Source organism: Ceratotherium simum, chromosome 15 (assembly GCF_057802395.1).
Source record: "Ceratotherium simum simum isolate JZ-2026a chromosome 15, ASM5780239v1, whole genome shotgun sequence".
NCBI classification, from domain to species: Eukaryota; Metazoa; Chordata; class Mammalia; order Perissodactyla; family Rhinocerotidae; genus Ceratotherium; species Ceratotherium simum.
The window spans coordinates 50,184,312-50,208,066 of NC_141914.1; the positions used below are offsets into that span (position 1 = coordinate 50,184,312).

The 23,755-nt window shown below is 38.0% G+C and overlaps 1 protein-coding gene across 2 annotated transcripts in view; it reads left to right on the forward strand.

Annotated features, from left to right (window-relative positions):
- Nucleotides 1-23,755, forward strand: part of TNIK (TRAF2 and NCK interacting kinase) — a 389,733-nt gene that overhangs the window by 332,917 nt on the left and 33,061 nt on the right. For both annotated transcript variants that reach the window (XM_004424740.3, XM_087440033.1), the window contains exons 18-20: nt 4,097-4,260; nt 6,305-6,402; nt 12,924-13,108. In XM_004424740.3, coding sequence (XP_004424797.1) covers nt 4,097-4,260; nt 6,305-6,402; nt 12,924-13,108 — 447 coding nt within the window. The remainder of the gene's footprint in view (nt 1-4,096; nt 4,261-6,304; nt 6,403-12,923; nt 13,109-23,755) is intronic.

Consider the following 23,755-nt stretch of genomic DNA (forward strand, 5'->3'; position numbering starts at 1 on the left):
GTGTGTTTCATAGACCAAACAGCATTGTCTCTGGGATGGCAATGTCTGAACTAAAAGTTAGCATTTAAAGAAATCTATATGAATGTTTTCAAGTTTTTACTCGTTTAGATCTGAGTAGGGGGCCGGCCCCGTGGCTTAGCGGTTGAGTGCGCGCGCTCCGCTGCTGGCGGCCTGGGTTCGGATCCCGGGTGCGCACTGACGCGCCGCTTCTCCGGCCATGCTGGGGCCGCGTCCCACGTGCAGCAGCTGGAGGGATGTGCAACTATGACATACAACAATCTGCTGGGGCTTTGGAGGGAAAAAAATAAATAAATAAAATCTTGAAAAAAAAAAAAAAGATCTGAGTAGGCTCAGTTAGTATGTGAACAAGGGAAATCTATTATTTCATGGAATTCTTCTGAAATTGATCCCCTCTAAGAACATTTATCTCAGAAGCCTTGGCCCCAAGGCCAGACCATATTACTACGTGATAAAGAAGAGAAAAATGTGAACAGTGTGACATTTTCTCAAAATACTCATATTATCCAAAAAAAAAAAAAGGGCATTTTAAAGGTTTTCCTATTTCTGTGTGTGGTTACATGGAAACTAAATACTTTTTCAGTCTCCAGTAGCAAAAATAGCAACCCATGAAGATCAGCACTCATGCTGGTTAGCTCCAGTGGGGAGGACTTGTGCTAATGAGGCACAGGTCAGGGATTTAATGTCCAAGGGAACCAATTAGCTTCACACAGAAAGAGGCACTGAACCCCGTCAGAGACGCACGCTCATCCCAGCTGATTCTGCTAATGCCCATGCCCCTCTTTTATGCCAGGACATCCCTGGCCCAGGCCTTATCATCTAACATGGCATCAGCGTCCTACCTGGTCAGCCTGCCTCTCTTCTGGCCAGTCATTCATAACTCTACCCTGGGAGGCTCATGTTCTCTGCCAGGCTTTAAAGGCCATTGCCTTTAAATGCCTCTGCCGCCCATTTCTTCTGATGAGCAACTCTCCCAGGGTTTCCTAACACAGACTTGGTATTCCATGTCTCTCTACATTGACAAGCCCCAGGAAAACCCCAGCCCCTGTGTCTTTGTTCAGGCTATACCCTGAGCCTTCCTGCTCACCCCTCCAAGGCCCAGTCAAGTCCTGTCTCCTTCCTGACACCACCTGGACCACTGTAGGCTTCATTCATTGTTCCCCAAACTCCAACGATATGTACAGCATGCAGAATTTTGCCTTGTTCACTATTATCTCTACTGCACATATCTCATCTCTAGGACTATGTTGTAACTTGACTGTCTGCCCTGTGACCTGTGCTCTCCTCCATCCCTCATACTGGTCCAATGAGTCTCACCAAGTAGGCGCTTAATAGAAAGGTTTTGGTTAAATGATCAGAGGAGAGCTACATTAGAGCAAATAGCTGGATCCTGCTACCACACCACATCCCAGGGCAAACAACTTAGAGCTCACAGCCAGAAAAATCTCAGTGGATTTTTTTTTTTAATACAAAAAAGACTACATTATTGTTCCACAAAATGAGAGTACCTACCAAGAAACCTTAGTATGCCCATCATCCTTCATCTGCAATACAGTTGGTTAGCAATACAATTTTTAGAAAAAATATTTTTGGAATTTATTAATTATACATAAATAATTCCTGACCACTACTGTTCAATAAAAGAGGACTATGGGGAAGAATTCATTATTTTGGAATTAAAGAAGATAGGATTGTTTCTTTATGAAAAATGAGAAATTTGAAATATAGGATATTTCAGAAGTGTGATATATTTATCATTTTATGTATCCTCCAAATCAGAGGTATTTCCAGTATTGATTAAATCTATTTCAATCAATTAGATGATAACAGTTTTCACAAAGTAGTTGCTATACAAAGGAGTGCCATAAAAATATCAAGAATTTTGTAAGTTTTCCTTAACTTTACCAACAATCCCTTCTGCAGTTGATTTTATTGTTAGGTTACCTTAGCAACCCCTATACCATAAAAACATAAATATTGTCATAAATTCTACATTTATATGATCAAAATTAATAAATTATGAGGACATTTATTTTTACATATAGTATTTTCCAGGGCCACCAGCCATGTTTTCCAGTAACTCAATATTTAAGAATTTTTGTAACTTGATCAAATGTTTTTGGAAGATATATTACCACAAAGCAAGATTCTTGTGTTTTCAAAAAGAAATTATTTGGTTTAGTTGCTGCTATAAGGATGCCATTTCATGGCCAGGTTTTTGGTAGACTAAAATGCAAGTGCCTCAAGGGAAGGGACCATATTATTTTCATATTTATATGTGAAACATCTGACACCCAACACAGTGCAGAGTGCCAGGTATGCACTCGATACTCTTGAAATGGGCAGAGCAAAGTGAGCATAAAATTACATCTTAATATGATATCTCACTGCATTAAAATCATAGCACTGTGGTGACTCTATTAGCAAAGATGTGAAATGCCGTTTGGGGAACTGAAGACGTTGTAACATGGAGGGGGCTGATGATGCTCCCCTTAGCAGTTGGATGGCATTTGAGCTTTGAGTTTCAGGTCTCACTGAATTATCCATACCTAGCATTATGTAAGTGTAAAGGAAAAATGAAAAGGTTATAAATTAAAAAGAAAGAGCTTTGTAGAAACTTTGATAATGCTGCTTATTTTTATAAAATAATCATAGAAACCTCAGCAGTTGTCTCTTACCATCACTGCTTAGATGTCTCCTCTTCTGGTACGGCTTCCATGATCACCAAAAGTGGCCTAGATGGCCCTGCTCCGTGCTCCCATATTGCCCTGTACTTAGTGCAGGCAGAGCAAGAACGAAATTGGTTGTGTGTGTTTGGCTAAGCTGGCAGAGGGCATGGGCTTTGTCTTGTTCATTACCGTATCTCAGATGCCTGACGCAGTGTCTGGTATAGACCAACTGAGTGAGTGAATAAATACCACTGTTTTGGGAGCAGTAAAGATATGAAGGTGAATAATACAGTAAGATTTTATAAAAAGTAGCACTACTAGCCTGCCAATAAACTAATTTGTTCTTGAAGTAGCATTTAATAACAATTATTTTAAAACATACCTCCCTTTGACAATAGCCAAAGTATATAAAGACTTCTGCAAGAAATTTAAAAATGCAGATATACCACTAGCTATACAAGCAAAGAACTTAATTAAGCAATTCACAGAAGAGGAATTATAAATGGCAAATAAACGTGAGTAAAAATTATTCTACCTCAGTAGTAATGTTTTGAAACTGCATTAAAACAACAAGATACACATTTTTTTTACAAATTACCAAACTGCTCATAATAAAGTGTGGTAAGAATTCAGTGACACTATTTCATACACTTTAGCGAAAACTGATAATACCTTTATACATTCACATAGAAACATATGCACACACACACCCCCCCCAGTTCATGTCCTTTCACCTAAGAATTCCAATTCCAGGAAAGAGAGATGTGATTGGGTAATTATATGCATGTAGTTAGTTATTTTTGTGTTTGTGTCACAGCAATGTATTGGAAGTACCTTAACATCTAATAATAGAGGAATGGTTAAACCAATTCATCTATATAATGGACTATTATGCAGCCATTATTGTTTTTAAAAGCATAAGAGGTTGCTCACATTGCAGTGTTAAGAGAAAAAAAAGCAAGCTGCAAAACTGAATATACCGTATGCTTCCATACATATAAAAAGAAAAAGACTAGAAGATAATATACCAAATAGTAAAATATAGTTGACTATCTATCTCTTGGTTCAGAGATTGTATGTGTTGCTTCTTTATTTTTGTCTTTTATTCTTTAAGTTTTTTACAATAAGCATGAAAAAAAAGGCTTAAAAGAAAGCCTCCTTTGAAGATTCACCATTTCAGAACTAATGCTTTTAGTGTGATGACCTGAGTTGGGTCAAGAGTTCATCCCATCCAGATCCTGGAGCTCCACAGAGGATGGCATAACTATCATTTCCATTGACCTCTTCAGTTCAAGGGCACTATAAGTGCTCTCTTTACCCCTTTGCACTGGGGATGGTACTGGACTATGCTGTGTCTACCAATGGCAAGGTCTTGAGAGTATAGTCACTGTGCTCTGCCATCCGTACAGCAACCCTGACCTCCGGAGAACTGAGCCCGTCTTGGAGAGCCCCTTGCAGAGGACCAGCAGTGGCAGTTCCTCCAGCTCCAGCACCCCTAGCTCCCAGCCCAGCTCCCAAGGAGGCTCTCAGCCCGGATCGCAAGCAGGGTCCAGCGAACGGACCAGAGTTCGAGGTAAAGCTTTCCCTTACCTATCCCTGACAACATTGCCTGGAGAGGGGAGCCATGGGCAGTGAATCAGGTTACTTCCTGACTTTGTGACTTCTGGTCCTGACGTGGCCCACCACTGTGTGACACTGAAGAGCCTCTTAACTGCTCTCAGCCTCAGTCTCCTTAGTGGAGTGAGCTACCCTCCCCAATCATATGTGTGACATCAGAGTGTGGACTAAATCCCTTGTAATCACAGCTACCAGTGTTTTCCAGGGAGATCACACAATATTGGTCTTATTCGAAAATATCATCACATATCAGTCACCTGAATTCCCATTTCCATTTGATTGCCTGCTTAGAGTTTCGTGTACCCCCAAGGATCCTCTTCCCACGTGCCAATAGTCCCTTTTCATATTCTGAACATAGTTCATATTACTAGGTATTTCTCAAAGTGAAATTCAATAAAGGCTAATATAGAATACATATACACTTGAGAGAAGAAATAAAATCTTGGACTTCAAAAATATATTTGATTCTTCTGGATATTCCTATTAGAGAGGTAAAAATGAGCCTCTCTGACCATTTAATTCAAGTCATTCATCATTGTTTAGTTTTCATTAATGAGAAAGCTTATGAAAAACATGAATATGTCCAGCTAATTATACATGACAACACATTGTTTCTAGCTAATCTAAATTTACTCTTTCTCAATAAGCTTCTTCAGAAGATAATTTTGCTTCCAAGTAATAAAGACTAGGACTTTTTTAAGTGCAATTTGATAAATGTTAACACACTTTTCTTAGCCACTTCATTAGACACAATCATAGTTTACCTCCTAGTATCTTTTTAAAGTTTTAGATAAAATCATGGTATGTCCATTTTGAAAAGGTTGACATCTGACACATGATGCTTGTGTCTCTGAATGTGGATATGAACTGGCGGATGGCTGCCCCTCTGTGCATTCTTCTGACATCAGTGGCACAGCCCACAGCTGTGTATACTTTTTGTTGCCTTGATCCAAATATAAATTTACTTAATTTAGAAAACTGCCATTCCCTTACCTTTTTTCTATTCATAAACAACTTAATATCCTTAGTTAGAGCAAATGGTCTAGAAAACCAAACTTATGCATATTATTTTAATTCTTTGGTCTGGTTCAGGTTTAATTTTTATCTTCTTTCCTTTGGCCCCTAGTTCTTCTGAGTTAAAAGCACTCTTGTGTCCCTGGTATGTCCCTGCCCAGGAAAGACCACTTTAAAACAAAACAAAAGAATCTCTCCTACCCTAGATTGCTTCTTCTCCACCTATAAGCTCATACATCGGAGGGATGCTCTTCATTCTGTAGCTATCAGGGAGCCCTCCCCCACCATTGCTCAGCCTCTATTCTAGAGTCCTTGCGCTTTATCACCCATGTTCTCCTTTCTGCCCCCCTCATTCTTTCTTCCTTAAAAGACCCAGATAACTCCCTCCCCATTTAAAAACTATTCCACCAAATGAAATATTTTTTTCCACAAAATTCCATCAAAATAACCTATCTGTTGGGTAAGTGGTAAAAGAAGAAACCAAACATAGAATCTTAACTTGCAAACTAATTTAGCATAATAATTGAGAACAGACTTTGAGAAACCAGACAGAATCCCAGCTCTGCCCATAATTTCCACGTGACCTTGGGCCAGTTGTCTTATCTCTCTAAGTCTGTCTTCGGCTGTAAAATAGGAAAGTATTGCAACATCATTGGGTTGGAGCGAGGATTAAATGAGACAATTGACATAGAAAGCATTTAGTGCTAGGCCTGACACACAATGAATGCTCAGTAAATGGTGGTGGTGGTGCTTGCTAGTTTTTCTCATTGTATAAGTGATTTCCAGGTTACAAGCCTAAATGTGTTTGCTTGACTTTGCTTGCGTGAACATTTACTATTTTTTCACGGATGTGCTTGAGGATTATCCTAAATGAACGATGTGTCCACTGAGTAATCCTGAGAGATGACTCACTACAGAACTCCAGAACTTGAGCCAGCACTTTCTGACGGTCATTACCTTTCTTGGCCCTCTGTTTTTTCCTCTAGCCAACAGTAAGTCGGAAGGATCACCTGTGCTCCCGCATGAGCCTTCCAAGGTGAAGCCAGAAGAATCCAGGGAAATTACCCGACCTAGTCGACCAGCTGTGAGTGCTTTTCTCACTAAGAGTTTTGAACTCTTTTAATTTACCAGAGAACCCACAGGATGAAGTAGTTGGGGATACACTCATGACTATGAAACAAAAATTGTTGAGATTAATAAGAATGGATGCTAGAAGCATCCAGAAGGAAGTCATATCTGATTAGGAAAGAACTGAACAGATCTTGGATTGCTTATCTATCTGCCTTTGGTATTTTGCTGATCATTAGCACTACTTTAGAGAATAAAAAAGGAGGAGAAATAACTCACATCATTCCATAATTTCTATTCAGCAGCTTTGGCAAAAAGATGTTGAAACTAGCAGTTAAGGAGATTTGGGTGCTTTCTATGGGTTTCTCTTGTCTATTCTGCCCTTTCCCCATATTATTTTCCATATAAATTAATATTACAATTTTCTGCTGTTTTTCATGCTTCTAGGACTGTATTTTCTGGACCCAAACTTGCTAAGCATGGTCTGACAGGGGGCTGACAACTTGAAACCTAGCTTATTGCTGTGACACAACAGACCTCAAATAGCCTTAAAGAAAGAAATAAGAGGGTGGAGTCCGAAATTTGAAAGTTGGAAATTAATTTAGGATGAGTTACCATCCACTTATTTTATTTAAATTTTCCAAGAATCTTTTCTATGAAATGAGTGTGAAGACTTTTTGGTTTATTCTGGTTTTTACATTTTACAGTAAGGAAGTATAGTGAGAGTAATAATGAAGGGACTTTCCCCATTGTGGGTTGAGGTTCTTTGCCCTTTTGCATTTATCAGTTGTGTACTAACGATTCCCATTTTGTGTCTAACCTGCTGCCTGTCTTCTGCCTTTTCCTCCTCCTGTGGATTCTTCTGGATTGGGTTCTTCTTATCTCAGAGCTATAAGAAAGCTATAGATGAGGTTAGTATCACCTTTTCTTGGTCATGCTTTCACAAAACGTAAATATAAAACTCATTTTCTGACGTGGATGTTCAGAAAGGTGGCCAGTTGGATTGCAGGTTTAAAGTTCACTCATTTGGAGTGATCTGCTAGGAGGAGAACCCCTTCAACAGAAGCCAGCCTGAGACCCTCAGACACCTGTATGAAGCTCCAGAGACCTTCCTTCTAAGCCAAAATGTCACTTTTCCAATCTTCCAGTCTGGCTAAAGATAAGCATTAGTGCTTTGTTATCAGCACAGTTTCTCATTCCAGTATCTTCCAATAGCAAAGCCTGAGCTCTTAACCTGCGCTTGCCAGCCTTGCTAGGGGATGGTGGTTTTACTCACAAAGAAAAGAGACATCATTCTAGGGCACTCCAAATTTATAGTGTGTGATTTGTGAACAAGGAGTTAGTGGGTATTGTTAGATTAATTTTGTGAGACATTAACTACAGCATCAGCAGCAACATCAACGTTAGTTAATGATTCCTGGCAAGTTAAGAGACTTTATTTCCTTATCTGTGGAGACGTTTTTCCATTAGAAAAATATATGGCTTTGTCAATCTTAGGTAGCTTGCAAAGAAGGATGACTGCCTTACTGCTGTTTGTCAGATCTGCATGAATACAGCACAGTGGAGTTTTTTTTTCAGACACACGTCTTGCAAAGAGTCCTAACTGCATGGAATCTGAAAACCACCATTATGGCTTTAAGGCTGTAGCTCTGCTGAGCACCATTTTTGTGAAGTCATATGGAAAAAGCACTGGCTCTGGGATCAACAAGCTGGATTCAAATTCTGGCTCACCCAGTAAATAACTGGCTGGTACCAGTCTCATAACCTCTCTGGGCAAGAGTTTCCTCATCTGTAAAATGGGGGTAAAAAACACCTGCCCTGCTTCGCTCAGAAGATTGTTTAGGGTCACTCAAGACCACGTGTGCAAGAGCAGTTTATGAAGTGTTGTGCTACATAAAGCCAAGAGGTTGTCCTCATATTAAGGTTTGGGCCCGAGGCATGGAACTATTTTGGCAGGTGGGAGTAGCATGTTTCTCTGCACCTGCTCTTTACCAAAGAACCTCACTTTTTCAGAATTATGACAGCCTCACCACTCAGAGTGATTTAGAAAGTTATTATCATAGTTAAAGGATTATTGCTTATAAAAAAGTGAGACTGCACATGTCTACAGAGTGTGGATGGCATATATAGAAAGGAAAAGTGGGATGTTTTTTATTGCTCTGTGACACAGTCTTGCCCCTTTCCCTTATAATAGTGAGAAGGACAGGGATTATCATAACTTTTATCAGTTTTCTCCCAAACAGCAGAAGAAAGAGAACAATGTTCTAGTGCTATGGCTGCCAATAAAATGGTTGTGTGTGTGCACAACTCAAAGGGAAATCTCATGAGTCCAGAAATTGTCGTGGAGGGGCCGTCATGAGGGAAAGGGTTCTCAGGGGTTTCATCTCAGGGGTTAACCCAGGATATTGTAGGCTTTTAAAATTTGCTTTATTCATTTTGGTATACTCTAGCACACTGGACAGAGATGAGAGGGGGCAACAGAGGTATAAGTAATTATAAGTAATTGAGGGAGTGTGAGCTGTACCCAAAATCTCTGGGGCCGTGTGTGGTTGGAAAAAGCCCTCCAGGTGATTCTGATAATCCTACCCCTTGAGTATCACTGATCCAAACACTAAAAATACAGGATTACTTGGTTCTACCTAACCCAGTGGTTCTCAGCCAGGGATGATTCCTTTTGTTCCTTACGCTCCCCTAGGAGACATTTGGCAAAGTCTGGAGACAGTTTTGGTTGTCACAACTTGGAGGTGGGAAGCAGTGCTATTGGCATCTTGTGGGCAGAGCAGAGAGATGCTGCTAAACATCTTGCAGTGCACAGGAGAACAACGCACAATAGAAAGTTATCCAGCCCCAAATGTCAATAGGGCCACAGTTGAGAAACTTTGAAAAAAATCTTTCTCCTATCTCCATTCCCAGGTTTTGATATGACTTCTCTCTCCAGTGACTCATTTGCCATTTAGGTAACCCAGGATTGAAATGAAAAGTCTTAAAACTCTTTTTGAAAACTTGTTGCTTGTTATTGCTAATGTAATGGTTTGAATGTTCATAAAAATCAATCTGGGGGAGTGTCCATTAATTTGGCATAACTTTCTAATGGAATATGAAATTGTACAGTATAGTCTGTGATTATTTCATATATCCTTTGAAAATAAATATTCTTTTTACTTTAGCACAATTAAATACATGGCATTAAGATTATATACATAAGTAAAAACTGGCTCTACCGTTATTTTTTCATTAGTATGTAGGAATCTGAAAAATTCCAGAGCACATCCATAGTTCGGACAGAACTTGAGCAATAACTAGATGAGGATATGGAAGTTAAGTGACTTCCCCAATCTCATATCTTTAGATTTCCTAAAAAAGAAATAAATTATTTTAATATGTAAAGAAAAGACCAGCTTAAAAATCTTTATTATATTAATAGTTTAAAAATTTGCACTAAGATTGGAATAAACCATGTTGTTTCTAAAAAGAGACTTAAAAAAGCACCCTTTTAGGTAAGGCATTCATAACTGTCAGAAGATAAGTTTTTTTGAATGAAAAATTATATCAAGTTGATTCTAAAAAGTGTTACATCAAAGAAACTCTTGGGTAAGGGCCTCTTAACTATCTTCACATTTACTCGGTAGTCGAAAAATCTTACCATTTTGCCATATTTCTTTTTCAGTTATACATTCTCAAATATTTTCATGCTAAATAGCACTTTTTCCCCCTTTTTTTAATACTTTTTAGCTCCAGGCTTGAGACAGCCAAACAATAAATTACCACAAAAACTCATTATATGGAGAAAATTGGTATTGTCAGAAAATAAAATGTATGAAAATGGATCTGAACTCAATGGTGTCAATTTTAGATCATGTCTATTTCCTATAACTTTGCTATTGTAAATTTTTCCAGAGTGGATGGATAAGGAACAAAACTTCAGCTAAACATGTAGCCTATTGGCAATGGAAAATTAATTTTTTTTGGGGGGGTATTACTTTTGAGTTACAAATTATTGTTACCTTGGGATTTTCATATATGTCTCACCCTCCAAGCTGTTACCAATTAAACTTAAAAGGAATTTGCAATTATTTCTAATGTTTCAGGAAGATAGCTTTTTAATCACACAGAAGCAAAAAAAATTCTAATTAAAACCAAAATTGTAAAACAGGTCATAACTTTAACGTGTTCTTAAATACAGTGTTTGGAAAAATTTAGGTCATTTTAATAAGTGTAGGTTTCTTTAAATCAATGGGCTTTGGATCAGCTAAATATTTCTAAATAGTTTTGATTTTTTTAAATCTCCTTTTCTTGTTCTGAAATGTCAGAGATAAGGAAAAACAACCATGGGGAAAATGTATTATTAATTTAAATAAATCATAGCTAATATTATTATATTTACTCAGAATTATTGACATTAGAAATAAACTCTTTTAAACCATATTCTCTCTTTAAATTATAATAAAATGTATTTTTTAATGACAAGTAACAGTTTAAATTCTAGTTATATTCTTTGATGAGACTTAACATGTTTCTAACATATAGAAGACAAAATATAAAATAAAAAATTTATCTAATTTGTTATTATTTTACTGGTTTGGAACATTATAATATCATTTTCCATTCATAGCCTTAACAAATATCTAGACTGTATTTTCCCAATGTGCTCAAGTATAGCATACCCTTCACTTCCTTCTCAATTTGATAAACACTGTCAAGAGGAAATAAATAGTAAAAAGCTGATATCTGAATATTAGCTTTTCCTATTTTGGCCCATTGCCAAAGAAAGCAGAAATAAATTTGCATAAAATTCTATGTGGTAATTTTCCTCTCCTTTAAAGGTATACATTATATTTAAACACCTTTGAGTCTTTTTAATACAATTCTATTTTCATTTTCACGGATGGGGCAAATATATCCACTGAGATTGAGGCCGTGTGCGTGTGCACGTGTGTATGTGTGTGAAAGCCCTGAACGTGGGTTTGGGTGGAAAATGCACAATTTGAATTTTCAAAGACTTCCCCTTCCAAGTGCTTCAATCAAGTGACTTTAGAGCAAATTTAAAAGTCATTATTGCTTTCCCTTTGATTTCTATGAAATTAGAAAGAAATGACTCCTTCACTTACGCCTTGAACTTCCTAAATTTCTAGACCAAATAAAACACCTGAAATGTTTCCTCTCCTGGTCTTAACCAACATAGTAATGCCTGACATATAGGTGACAGTAAAGAAACACGATGATTTATTATCTTCTTAAAATAATAATTATAATTTAATTATACTCATTTGTCACAGTTTTTCTACTCATTTGTCACAGTTTTTCTTCTAACCAGTTAAGCTAGATTACCAAATGTTATTTATATCACCTACATTGCTTTAATCCTACATCAGGTGAATTAGAGAAATACATTTCTGGATTGAAATAAAGAGAGAATATGGCCATAAGAAAACTGTGGGATTTAGTATCTTTCAATGAGTGTCTTTCTCCCTAATGCCCTGTCTCTCACTGAATGCTCTGATTCCCACATGGGTCACTAATATAGGGAGAAATGGTAAGACTGATGTCAAATTGCTTTTTCCTCTTTTGCATGCTGTGTGCCATGGGCAGTTTACCCATGCAAATTAGAGCGGCCATGCTTTTGCAGAACTGCTTCCCTCTGCATTGCTCTGAAAGCATGTAAAGTAAAGGGTAGTCAGATACTCAGCACACTGCCTGCAATGTGCCTGGTGATCAAATACCACATCATCACATCCATAAGGCAAAAGTTTCATCATATTCATGGAAAACTGAAAAATTATCTCTTCCTTTTGGTGTTTGCACATTCATTTCAGTATTCTTTGCCAGGGTTTCTGCCAGGTGACTGCCATTTAAAACAAAAGAAAATGAAACATCCATCATTCTGGAAGAGAACTCCCTTTGTTTTTTTTATTTTTCCTCTTAACTCAGTTCTGTGGCTATAAATTTCAGTGACACTGGGCTTTGGGATGGGCCATTATGTGATATGGTACCTCTGCTCTCCAGGGAATGATGACACACCAAATGAGTCACTGTAGTAGCTGGAACCTTGGGAATTGCTCTGTTCTGTGACTGATGCTAGATTTTGGTACAGTAGCAATTATAAGAGGGAAAGGCCATGACTGTGGCTTGGGCAGGAGCCCCAAAATATTGGGGAACAATTTCTAATCCCATGTGTTTTCCCATTAATTCTGAGGGTGACCAACTTCACCTTCCCAAAATAAAATGAGAATCCTATGTTTGTATATATGTGTACACACACAACATGCATACACATATATATATATATATAAATTCAGAACTGAACAGTCTCAGTCTAGCAATTGGTTTTGAACAAAGTTTAAATTTATTTCATCTTTCTTTTCTAGTTTCTGCGCACTACAAACATCGTTTTCTTACTCCCATGCAGTAACTATGTTTGTAACACTTCTATATAGAGCTTTTTTTCTTGTTGCTTAAGCTGGAGCACTGACTTGCTGAGACATGTAGCTTTGTTCATATCTACAATTCATATATGCTGAGCAAACTTTCCTTTTGTAGGATCTGACGGCATTGGCCAAAGAATTAAGAGAACTCCGGATTGAAGAAACAAACCGCCCGCTGAAGAAGGTGACTGACTACTCCTCCTCCAGCGAGGAGTCGGAAAGTAGTGATGAAGAGGAAGAAGATGGAGAGAGCGAGACCCATGATGGGACAGTGGCTGTCAGTGACATACCCAGACTGATGTAAGAGGACTACTTTTTAAATGTTGGCCAGGAGGGGCTAGGTCTCCAAAATAAGAGGACAAGAAATATAAGTTAAATATAAGATCGTTTATGGATCTCTGGCAGGATCAATTAACTTTTGGGATCCAAGTTTTTATTAGAGCATAGTTCAATAATTACCTCTTTCTGCAGACAGTCACTTAGACTACATAGTGTTTCTTGGACTGTATGTGCTTTATCCCTGCTGTGTTGCATTGACTGTCCCTTTGCTGACTTTCTTGGTTCTTGTCATCTCCAGGGTAAATGATATTGATAGCCAAACTGTTGGCACGTACCTGTCCCCCTACAACTGAAAGAGTGAAATTATGGGCAATGACATTTCAGGGTTAAAATTAACAACATGAGACATATATTTCATCACCCCCATCACCACTAAATAAGGAGGAATGCACGTGCCAGCATGAGGTAGCATCCCAGGAAAAGAGTTAGGAGTCAAGTAATCCTGCTGAGAAACTTCTGAGTGTTTGATGTGAATATTTCCCTGTTACGACTTTCCACTTCATCTTCTTCATTGTCTCTTTTACATGATCCTTTTTTCTGTGGCCTGTGGCTTAGCCACCTATGTTCTGTCAGTCTCTTTGCAGTCTTCTTTTTGGATATTTATATCTGTATTTACACTTACCCATATTTCTCTTAGTATTTATAATCTTTACTTTTTTTCTTTTCTTTTTTTCAGTGAGGGGGAGACTCACTTTTTCTTTTTCTCATTGGGCTTGATCCTATGAAAGAACCTCTCCTCTTCCCCTGTTGCTTCCCCAATTCAAACAAACATATCCACACAATCACACTCACATACATCTCTTGTTTCCTCCCCCAAAGAAACACAAGGTGCTGTTGCTCCCGTTTCCTATAATTTTGATAGAGTGCGATGCTAACTCTTCCAACTTCGCTCCTCATTCACTTCCATTTCTTTGGCTCAGCTGCTAGTGTTGATCATCACACCACACTCACTCCCTATAGAGAACATGCCATTTTGGGCCACAGATTACTGTCCTGTCCAGCAGAAGAGAGACAAGGCTGGCTAGTCTGCAGGAAATGTCATCCATTGATTAATCATGGTTACATATGAGCAATTCTGAGAGGCAAATCCAATTAGCATAGCTGAAAATCCATACTTGTTATTTTACTGTTGATTACCCAGTTATTGACAACCATAAATATGCTAAAATATGACATTTGAAACAATTGCATTAAATTGCTTTTTTTTAACCACAAAAAAAATTGTTCTAGAGGCAGAATCACTAATCCAGAACATTTCTGCAAAATATGCTAGTGCTTTCAGTTTTTGTCTTGACTCAGCATTGGTTAATTCTTCAAACAGATGTTTTGAATTCCCTTTAAGCACTGAGCATACAACTATCAGGATGAGGGTGGATTATGAATTTAAAAGATTGGTAAAACTTTCACTATGTGTTAGACACCACCCTGAGGGTTTTGAGGCGTTCAAGAAGTGCATACATGAATGCTGCCTTCCAAAGTTTATATTCTAGTTGGAGAGAGACAAAATAATAAATGGAAAACTTCAGAGTAATGTTAATATTTGGAAGAATAACCAAAGACAGCCTGGGAAGAGATGTTAAGTCACATTTGGTTTTTAACTCTCCTGTCATATTTTGCAAAGCTGTTAATGGTGTTTACCCTCCTACCTTTAAAGGCAGATCCTCTGTGACCTCTCCCCAATATAGAAACAGCCACCTTTCTACAATTGCCTGAATAGACCATGCTGTACTTGCTCTCTGCTGTCTGGCACTCCCCTGTCCCTTTAGAAATCACCTAGTCACAGCCCAGCCCACACAGGTGGAGCCTGTGCCCTCTTCGGTGCTGCCACTGTATCTTGTGTGAATTCCTGCAGTTTCATGTAGGGCCTTGAATTGGGATATGTATTACATGTTGTCGTCCTCTCTGGGCTGTGAGAGCCCTGAGGGTGAGGATTGTGTCTCGTCTCTTCAACTCTCCTCTTAACACTTTGCATGGTGTCGGGAATAGAGTTGGTCCTCAGTGGGGGACACTGATTTACATTTAATTGCACTGACCTGAAATTGCAAGTCCTGGCTTCAAAGAGTTTATAGCCTAATCCAGAGGAAAGACAGGTACACAAATAACTGCCATCAAGATAGAAAGGAACATGGGGTAATATTAGAATCTCAGTCAGGGGCGAGTTGAAGTGAAGGTTGAGTTTGGTGGGAATGTAGAGTGTATGGGAGGATGGGGATCTGGACTAGTGAAACCAGACCAAAAAGTGTGCACTTTATCATGTAGCCATTGGGGAACTGTTGAAAGTCTCTTGAGCTGGGGAGTGACATGATCGGTGCTGTGTTTGAAGGAAATCATTTCAGCAACATGATTTAGAAAGAGAACAGACTAGAGACTGGTAAAGCAATTCAGAGGATCTATTACTGTAATCCAGGTGAGAAATAATAAATGGGCTATCATTGAATGCTTATAATGGAGGCAAAAGTTGACATGGCTCTTGAAGAATTGGTAAATTTTAGACAGATTGAAATGATCATCCATTAAAGAACATTTAAAATGTTTAATTATCTTATACTCAGAGAAAAAGCAGGAAAGAAGTATGTGTGTGTGTTTATTCCAATTTGGTAAATACATGCATTTTTTTGTGAATATAAAATATATACAGTCTATTCTGCTACAGCATAATAGTTGTATGCCTAAGAAACTTCACACTATTAACAAATCCATTATAAAATAATTGTTTCTTTAGGAATAGGGTATTTCAGAGTTAGAGTGCTTCTTATATACATTCTTATCACCTTTATTTTCTATTAAGATAAGCCTTTACATTTTGTGCTACATATTTTAGATCAAAAAATTAAAACATTGCAACATAGTTCACTACCGTGAAATATATACAAAAGAGCTTCTCAGAAATAGATCCTAACCATTGAGACAAGCAGCTATAGATTCTGATGTACAAACAACTTTTTCTACATACAGAGCTGGTTTCATATTTATAGTATAAGGTATAACATATAAGAGTGTACATATCTAATACTGTATTCGCTAACTAACCAATTTTACTATTTCCCAATGCCTCATGCATAGAAAAATAATGAGTGGAGGGAAATAGAGCAAAATTATAATAGTGATTTTCCCTGGATTATGAAACTATGAGGGATTTTTATTTTTACCCAATTTGATGATGAACATGTACTATTTTTATTATTGGAAAAAATAAGGCATGTAAGTTGATGTGCATCATATCAAGCAAGTCAAAGAAGCATCCTTTTGCATCAGTATCTTCCCTCAAGTGCCAGCACATGCTTCAGAACAGTACATGTGAGGCAGTCTTGATCATTAGGACCATCTACCCCTGCCATAGTCACTGAATTTTGTACAGTGTCACAAAATGCAGTCTGGACAATGAAGGCCACACACCTTTGTGTTCTCTCCTTTCCATTCTCCCTAGAAGGCCATGACCCCGTTGCCCACCCGGGGCTATTGTAGTAGTCCCCTCGCTGCCCTCCCATCCATTGGTCAGGCTCTGGTCTTAGTGTTGTAGAAGTGTGGCTCTGCTCATGTTGTATCCCTAGTGCCCTACAACTCTCTTCATCCCTGGGGCCCATAATTGCCACAGTATATGCTCCACCCAAACTGGCCTCCTCCTCAGTCATTACAAATGCCTTGCACGTTCCCAATGTTGTACCTTTTCTTGGAACGACCTCTCCCTCTGTCCCGCATTCTCACTTACATCCTGCCTTGTATTTGACTATTTGTGTTATGTGTTTATGCTCTTCGGGATGTTAACGACTTTAGTTTCAGGAACCGTGTCTTTTATATCTACTACCCAGTGCCAAACTAAGGGCCTTTCATATAGCAGATGTTCGATAAACGTGTATTGAATTGAATTAAATCAATACCTGCAGGAACACTTTGACAAATCCAATTAGAGGAAATTGTTGTTCTGAACCTGTGGCCTAATTACAGTAAATTTCCTTCTAATCAGTGGAGGTGTTTTGCTTTTTACAATCTTTATAGGAATTTGGACAACTCATTTTTCCAGACTCTACATTGGAAAAATAATTTTTAGAACAAAGGATTACTTTAACTATAAAATGTTATAGTTGTTTTAGCCTTAGTTTTTTTTTTTAATCATTACCTTTTTTCATTTTTTTATTATTAATAAACTTTATTTTTAGAACAGTTTTAGATTTACAGAACAATTGAGCAGATAGAGCAGAGTTCTCCTGTTGCTCCCACTACCCCCTGCACAGTTTTCCATATTATTAGCATTGTACATTAGGATGGTACATATGTTACAATTAATGAACCAATATTGGTACATTTTAACTAAAGTCCATAGTTTATTCAGATTTCCTTAGTTTTTACCTAAAGTCCTTTTTCTATTCCAGGATCCCATCCTGGATACCACATTACATTTAGTTATTTGGTTGCCATGTCTACTTAAACTCCTCTTGGCTGTGACGGTTTCTCAGACTTCCTTTGTTTTGGGTGAACTTGGCAGTTTTGAGGAATACTGATTAGGAATATTGTAGAAGTCCCCTCTACTGGAATTTATCTGACGTTATTCTCATGATTAGACTAGGGTTATGGATTTGGGGGAGGAAGATCACAGAGGTAACATGACATTTTTATCACTTCATATCAAGGGTATGTACAATCACTGTAACTTATGACTGTTGACATTGACCTTGATCATCTGGCAGAGGTACTGCTTGTCACATTTCTCCACTGTAAAGTGATTTTTTTCCCCTCCTTTCCATACTGTACTCTTTGGCAGGAAGCCACTGTGCACAGCTGGCACTTAAGGAGTGGGGAGTTAATGTTCCTTTAGGACAGAGTATCTATATAATTTATTTGGAATTATTCTGTACAGGAGATTTATCTCTTCTCCATGTATTAATTTATTCAGTCATATATTTATATCAGTACACACTCATGGATATTTATTTTGTACTTTGGATTATCATCCAATACATTTTTAATTTGTTGCTTAAATTGTTCCAGTTTCCACCATTAGAAGCTCTTTCAGTTAGCTCCTATGCCCCTTTGACTGACATACCCCCATCAAGCACTTCCTTACTTTCTGGCGCTATAAGATGCTCCAGGCTTATCTTGTATATTTCCTGTCCCAGACCTGGAATCAGCCATTTCTCCAAGGACCCTTGATTTCTTTTATTAAAGAATATTAGAACCAAGATTTAGGCACTAGGTGTGCTCATTACTACTGGAGTATCATTTATTTTAGGCTCTCTCAGCTGACAGAGCAAGGACATATAGGTGTATATAATAACCCATATATGTACACATATCTGTAAATATTTCTATATATAGCCATCTATATCTATATTAAGCTAAACATAAGTTTATCCTGATATCTCCAACTCTGATCCATTACCGCATGGATCATTCTAGCCCCTCCCCTTCCTTATCTGTAAATTCCCACTTCAACAGTGAGAAAACTGGCTATCACAGTCTGCCAAATCATTTACTTAATTGTTCACTTCCAGGACACATGTATAGTAGTATCAAAATGGTTAACCTATACCCCAATGGGAAACAACTTTATCAATTAGAGTATTTCTTTTGCCTTTAATCTTATAGACTCCATTCATTTCCAAAGTTACTTAGGTCAACACCTTTTCCCCCATCCTCCCTCAGTGAGATTTTTTTAATACATTTGTAATATAGTTAGAGTCTCTTGTCACAGTCTACATCTTTCCTGGGCTCCTCCAACCTCCGAAATAATTTTTTTTAATTTGCATACATCCGAGTTCACTCTTTGTACTATAAAGTTCTATGACATAACTGAACAGATTTTTTTGTTATCTTACAATAACAACCTAATTATAAGAAAATTGTTTTGGCACACAACCTATGTAGAAAAGTCAACCTCACACCAAAATTATTTTTAAATTTTAAAAAAGTAAAACTCAACAGTAGTTGTTCAGGACACTTTAAACATGCTAATAATTATCCTCATAGCTGACTGCTCATCAGTTCATAGAAGAGCTATATTTTGACAATAAACTTGAATGAGATCTTTACTAGAGTCATTAAAGCCTTTGGCCCAAGACCCTCAATGATTTATTAAACATTAACTGGATGCTAACTGCATGCCAGGCACAGTGCTTGGCACTGAAGATACCAATGTTAATGAGATCTCATAATTGCAGGACTGTGTTATTGGGTGTATTGGTAGAGATGTGCAGAGGGTAATATGGAAGCAGAGTGAAGACCACCTAAACCACCCCAGTGGGGCTGGGATGGGGTTGGGGGTGCCTGAACTGCAGTTTAAAGGATGAGTTACCCAGGGGGAGGCAGAGAATGTAAAAGAACCTTTCAGGGAGAAAAGATAGACTGAAGTCACCCAAAGGTTTAGGTACCATGATGTGTATAGAAAGCTACTAGAAGTTATATGTTGTTAGAGTTAGAAATGGAAGGCATGTTTTGGTGAAAAAATAACGCTAGAGAAATAGGCAAGGACCAGATAATGGAGAGCTACAGTAAGCCACAGTAAGGAACTTCAGGTTTATCTTGTGGTTAATGGGGAGCTACTGAAGGTTGAAAGCAGAAGAGTGACACGGTCAGATTTGTGTTTTAGAGAACTCACTTTGTCAGCTGTGAAGAGTGGATATGAAGGGGACAGGACTGGAGATGGGGTGATCAGCAAGAAGACTGTTGTTCAGGTAACAAGGAAGAAGACCTAACTGAACAGTCACAGAAAGGACAGAAAATATTTGAGGCATGTTTAGGAGGTAGGATTGGCAGGATCTAGACTGACTGTGAGGGGTAGATGAGAGAAAGGTGTTCAGGATGTCCATTGAGTTTCTAGCATGGATAACTAGATGACTTTTAATGCTACTAACTGAGGTAAGTAATACAGGAGGAAGCATCAGTTTAGGAAGGAAGGTGACGGTTTCAATTTGGAGCACACTGAGTTGGAGACTTGCGGATCCTAGGTGGAAATATCCAACAGGAAGTTGAATAAATGAGTTTCTGAGTAAGAAGATTAGACATATTAAATTAGAATTACTCTAGACAATGGGTAATGGTTATAATGGTTGTAGATAAGAGCATGCCAAAAGGTTATGTAGAGTGAAGCAGAATCCTGGGGACCAGTAGCATTTAGCAAGAGCTCATGGAGGAAACAGAGAGAGAACAGAAGGGTAAAAGGAAAACCAGAGGAAAGTTGTCTCTCAAAAGCCAGGGGAGTAGAGAAGGATGGAGTGGAGTGATGAGCAATAGCAGGCACAGGCAAGATGCCAAACGCCATAAGTATCAAAGAGTAAGATTGAATTTGAGAGCTAAGAAATGACTTACAGAGTTTCCTTGAGGTGCTTGAAGTCAAGTATAGGATGCAATGGTTTGAGGAGTGAATCATAGTATGTTGAGGAATAAATGGGAGGAAATGGAGACCTTTGCAAGAACTTTGATTAAGAAAAGAGAGAAATTTAAGTGTTAGCGGAAAATGCAGGTTAGGGTCAAGGGAGATGGTTTAATGAAATGAGAGAGAGGAGAGACCATATCATGTTTATTGATTGGAAGAAAGAGCCAGTACAGAGGGAGAGACTGTGAAAACACAGGAAAGAGAAGGAGAAGAAATAACTTCCAATTGGCATTGTTCCTCTGCTCTTCTATTTAGCTTTGTCAATAAATTAGAAATACTGTATTGCTAAGCTAATTATTTTGTCTTTTGCCCATCACTTTATGTACCTTATTAGTCTCTCAACCTCTATTAGATTATAATCCTCTGGAAGTCGAGGATTATGTCTTATTTTTTAAATATTTTTTTTTAGCATCTAGCACAATGCATATGACATAGTAAACTTTTAATAAGTATATGAATGAATGAATGAAAAAACGAAAGAACTTCTAAGGAGTTAATAAAGATTGACATGGCTTGGGGCCGGCCTTGGTGGCCTAGTGATTAAGTTCAGCATACTCCACTTCGGCGGCCTGGGTCGGTTCCCAGCCGCAGACCTACACCACTCATCGGTGGCCATGCTGTGGCAGCAACCCACATACAAAATAGAGGAAGATTAGCAATGGATGTTAGCTCAGGGCAAATCTTCCTCAGCAAAAAAAGAGGAAGACTGGTGACAGATGTTAGCTCAGAGCAAATCTTCCTCAGCAAAGATTAAGAAAAAAAAAGATTGACGTGGCAGAGCTCTGAGAAGGAACACACAGGGACAGAGGAGTTTAAATGACAACCAGGAAAAGGTAGTCTCACAAAAGCCAGGAGAGTAAGGGCAGAAGGGAGTGATCAGCAGCGACAGACACAGCAGAAAGTCCTCTTCCATGATTTAAAAATATTCTGCAGTCCCTGAAGCATGAACTGTGGGTTGCACCTTGCCTTTTAAAAAGCAAGGTGTAGAGAGGTGATTTGGAACATGCAGAAATTTGTGGGAATTTTCCATAATCAAAAGCCATTACCTTATATCAGACTACATGGTAACAGAAAAATTAATGGTGTGGGCAATTAATACAAGGTACACAGAATGAGTAAATATGTACAAAAGATTCATAATACAACAGACCCATCCTACACAACAGAACAACCTTAAACTATCTAAGAGGAATTGCTCGCCATTTTAAAAGAAAACTGACTAAGGAAGAAATATAGATTATTATCTTTTATTCAATCTATAAATAATATTACTAGTAGAAATAACATTTAAAAAAAAAAAACAGCCCAAACTGCTCACCATGAAAATTTATCATAGATGAAGCAGTTCTGGCTCCTATAATTGAAAGTATAAAAATTGATCCAGGAAAAAAATAATCTCAGTAAAAATGTTCAACAAGAGGTAAAACTGACAGTGGCTAACACTATACATTGTAAAACTTGCTGTTGACTAAAGATTGACACATGAATCAAATCTTCTTAATAAAATTCACACCTTTAAAACTGATCTAGACAAATTGTACTTGGTAGAACTTGTGACCACAGAAGCCTTTGAAAGATGATTGGACCAAAAAGTTCATTGGTATATCAAATCTTTGCTATAAATTTACATAGAAAAGAATTGGAGGGACCAGCCCCATGGCTTAGCAGTTAAGTGCACGTGCTCTGCTACTGGCAGCCCGGGTTTGGATCCCAGGCGTGCACCGACGTACTGCTTCTCCGGCCATGCTGAGGTGGCATCCCACATACAGCAACTAGAAGGATGTGCAACTATGACATACAACTATCTACTGGGGCTTTGGGGGGAAAAAAAATGGAGGAGGATTGGCAATAGATATTAGCTCAGAGCCAGTCTTCCTCAGCAAAAAGAAGAGGATTAGCACAGATGTTAGCTCAGGGCTGATCTTCCTCACAAAAAATAAATAAAATAAAAATAAAAAAATAAAATAAAATAAAAAAGAAAAGAATTAGAACCAGTCGTGATAATTTTAGTAAAATAATAATGAAAATGCAAAAATTGGGGAAGAGTTTAACTGAGATGTGGAAAATTAATCAAGGAATTGTCTTAATGGAATTAGCTATAGAAAATACTTTTTTAACGAAAAATTTATTCATGTTGACATATTTCTGATTAAAATGTTTGGATAGAATCAAAAGATCATCAGGGTAAAAAAACATAAGTGGAGCCAAAATGTCCTCCATCTTTGAACTCCCATGGGACTCTCTAATGGTAAAAGGGAACTTGGTTGTACAGTGTCAGCCTGGTGGTAGCCACCATCAATCTAGCCCAACAGTGGCAAAGTATGCCTGTCTGATGAAGAACAAAAGTGACTACCTTCCTAGAAGGCTTCGGCTCTTGATAAATGCTTCATTTATTAATTTATTTGTTTTATACCATCTTGTGCCAAATAAGAATTTAAGGCAGCTAAAAAACAAAAACAAAACAATACAAGATAAAATAAAATTCCAAATAAATCATAAAATTCCAAATAAATCATAGTTTTGAGAACTCTTCTGATTTCCCGATCTAGCAATGTGCCAGAAATTCATTGCAGCAATTTCTTTTTCCATGTCTCTGGAACACTATTAATAGCTTTTTCTGGGGATAATATATTGAAAATGCCTCTTCAGAATTTCTTCCCAAACACATCAGTTCTAACCCATATTCAGATTCATTCAGTTCCCTGCTCCAGTTTAGTAATTTCGAAGTAAGTGTCTTGCTATACACTTTTTTTGTCTGGACTCATCTTTTTGCCTCTCTGTTTTGGATAAAAATCCTTGACATATGTCTTCTCTGCCCCAGAGATATCATACATATGGAGTGTCTCTTGCTTCTTGATCTAAATATTTCATCAAGACCTTGGACTTGGATAGGATGTGAGAAACGAGAGATTTTTGGGTTTTCTTTTTTTGTTTGTTTTTTGCTGAGGAAGATTTGCCCTGAGCTAACATCTGTGCCAGTCTTCCTCTGTTTTGTATGTGGGTCACCGCCACAGCATGGCCACTCACAAGTGGTGTAGCTCTGGCCGGGAACCGAACCTGGGCTGCCAAAGCAGAGTGCGCCAAACTTAACCACTAGGCCATGGGGCTGGTCCCCAGAGATGTTTTTTAAATATATAAGAAACAATTAAAATAAAAGAATGAAATGGTAAGAGATGCAGTTAATACACCTAATGAGAGAAAACAGCTTTGATACCTTTCCTATTTTTAAAAAATCCACT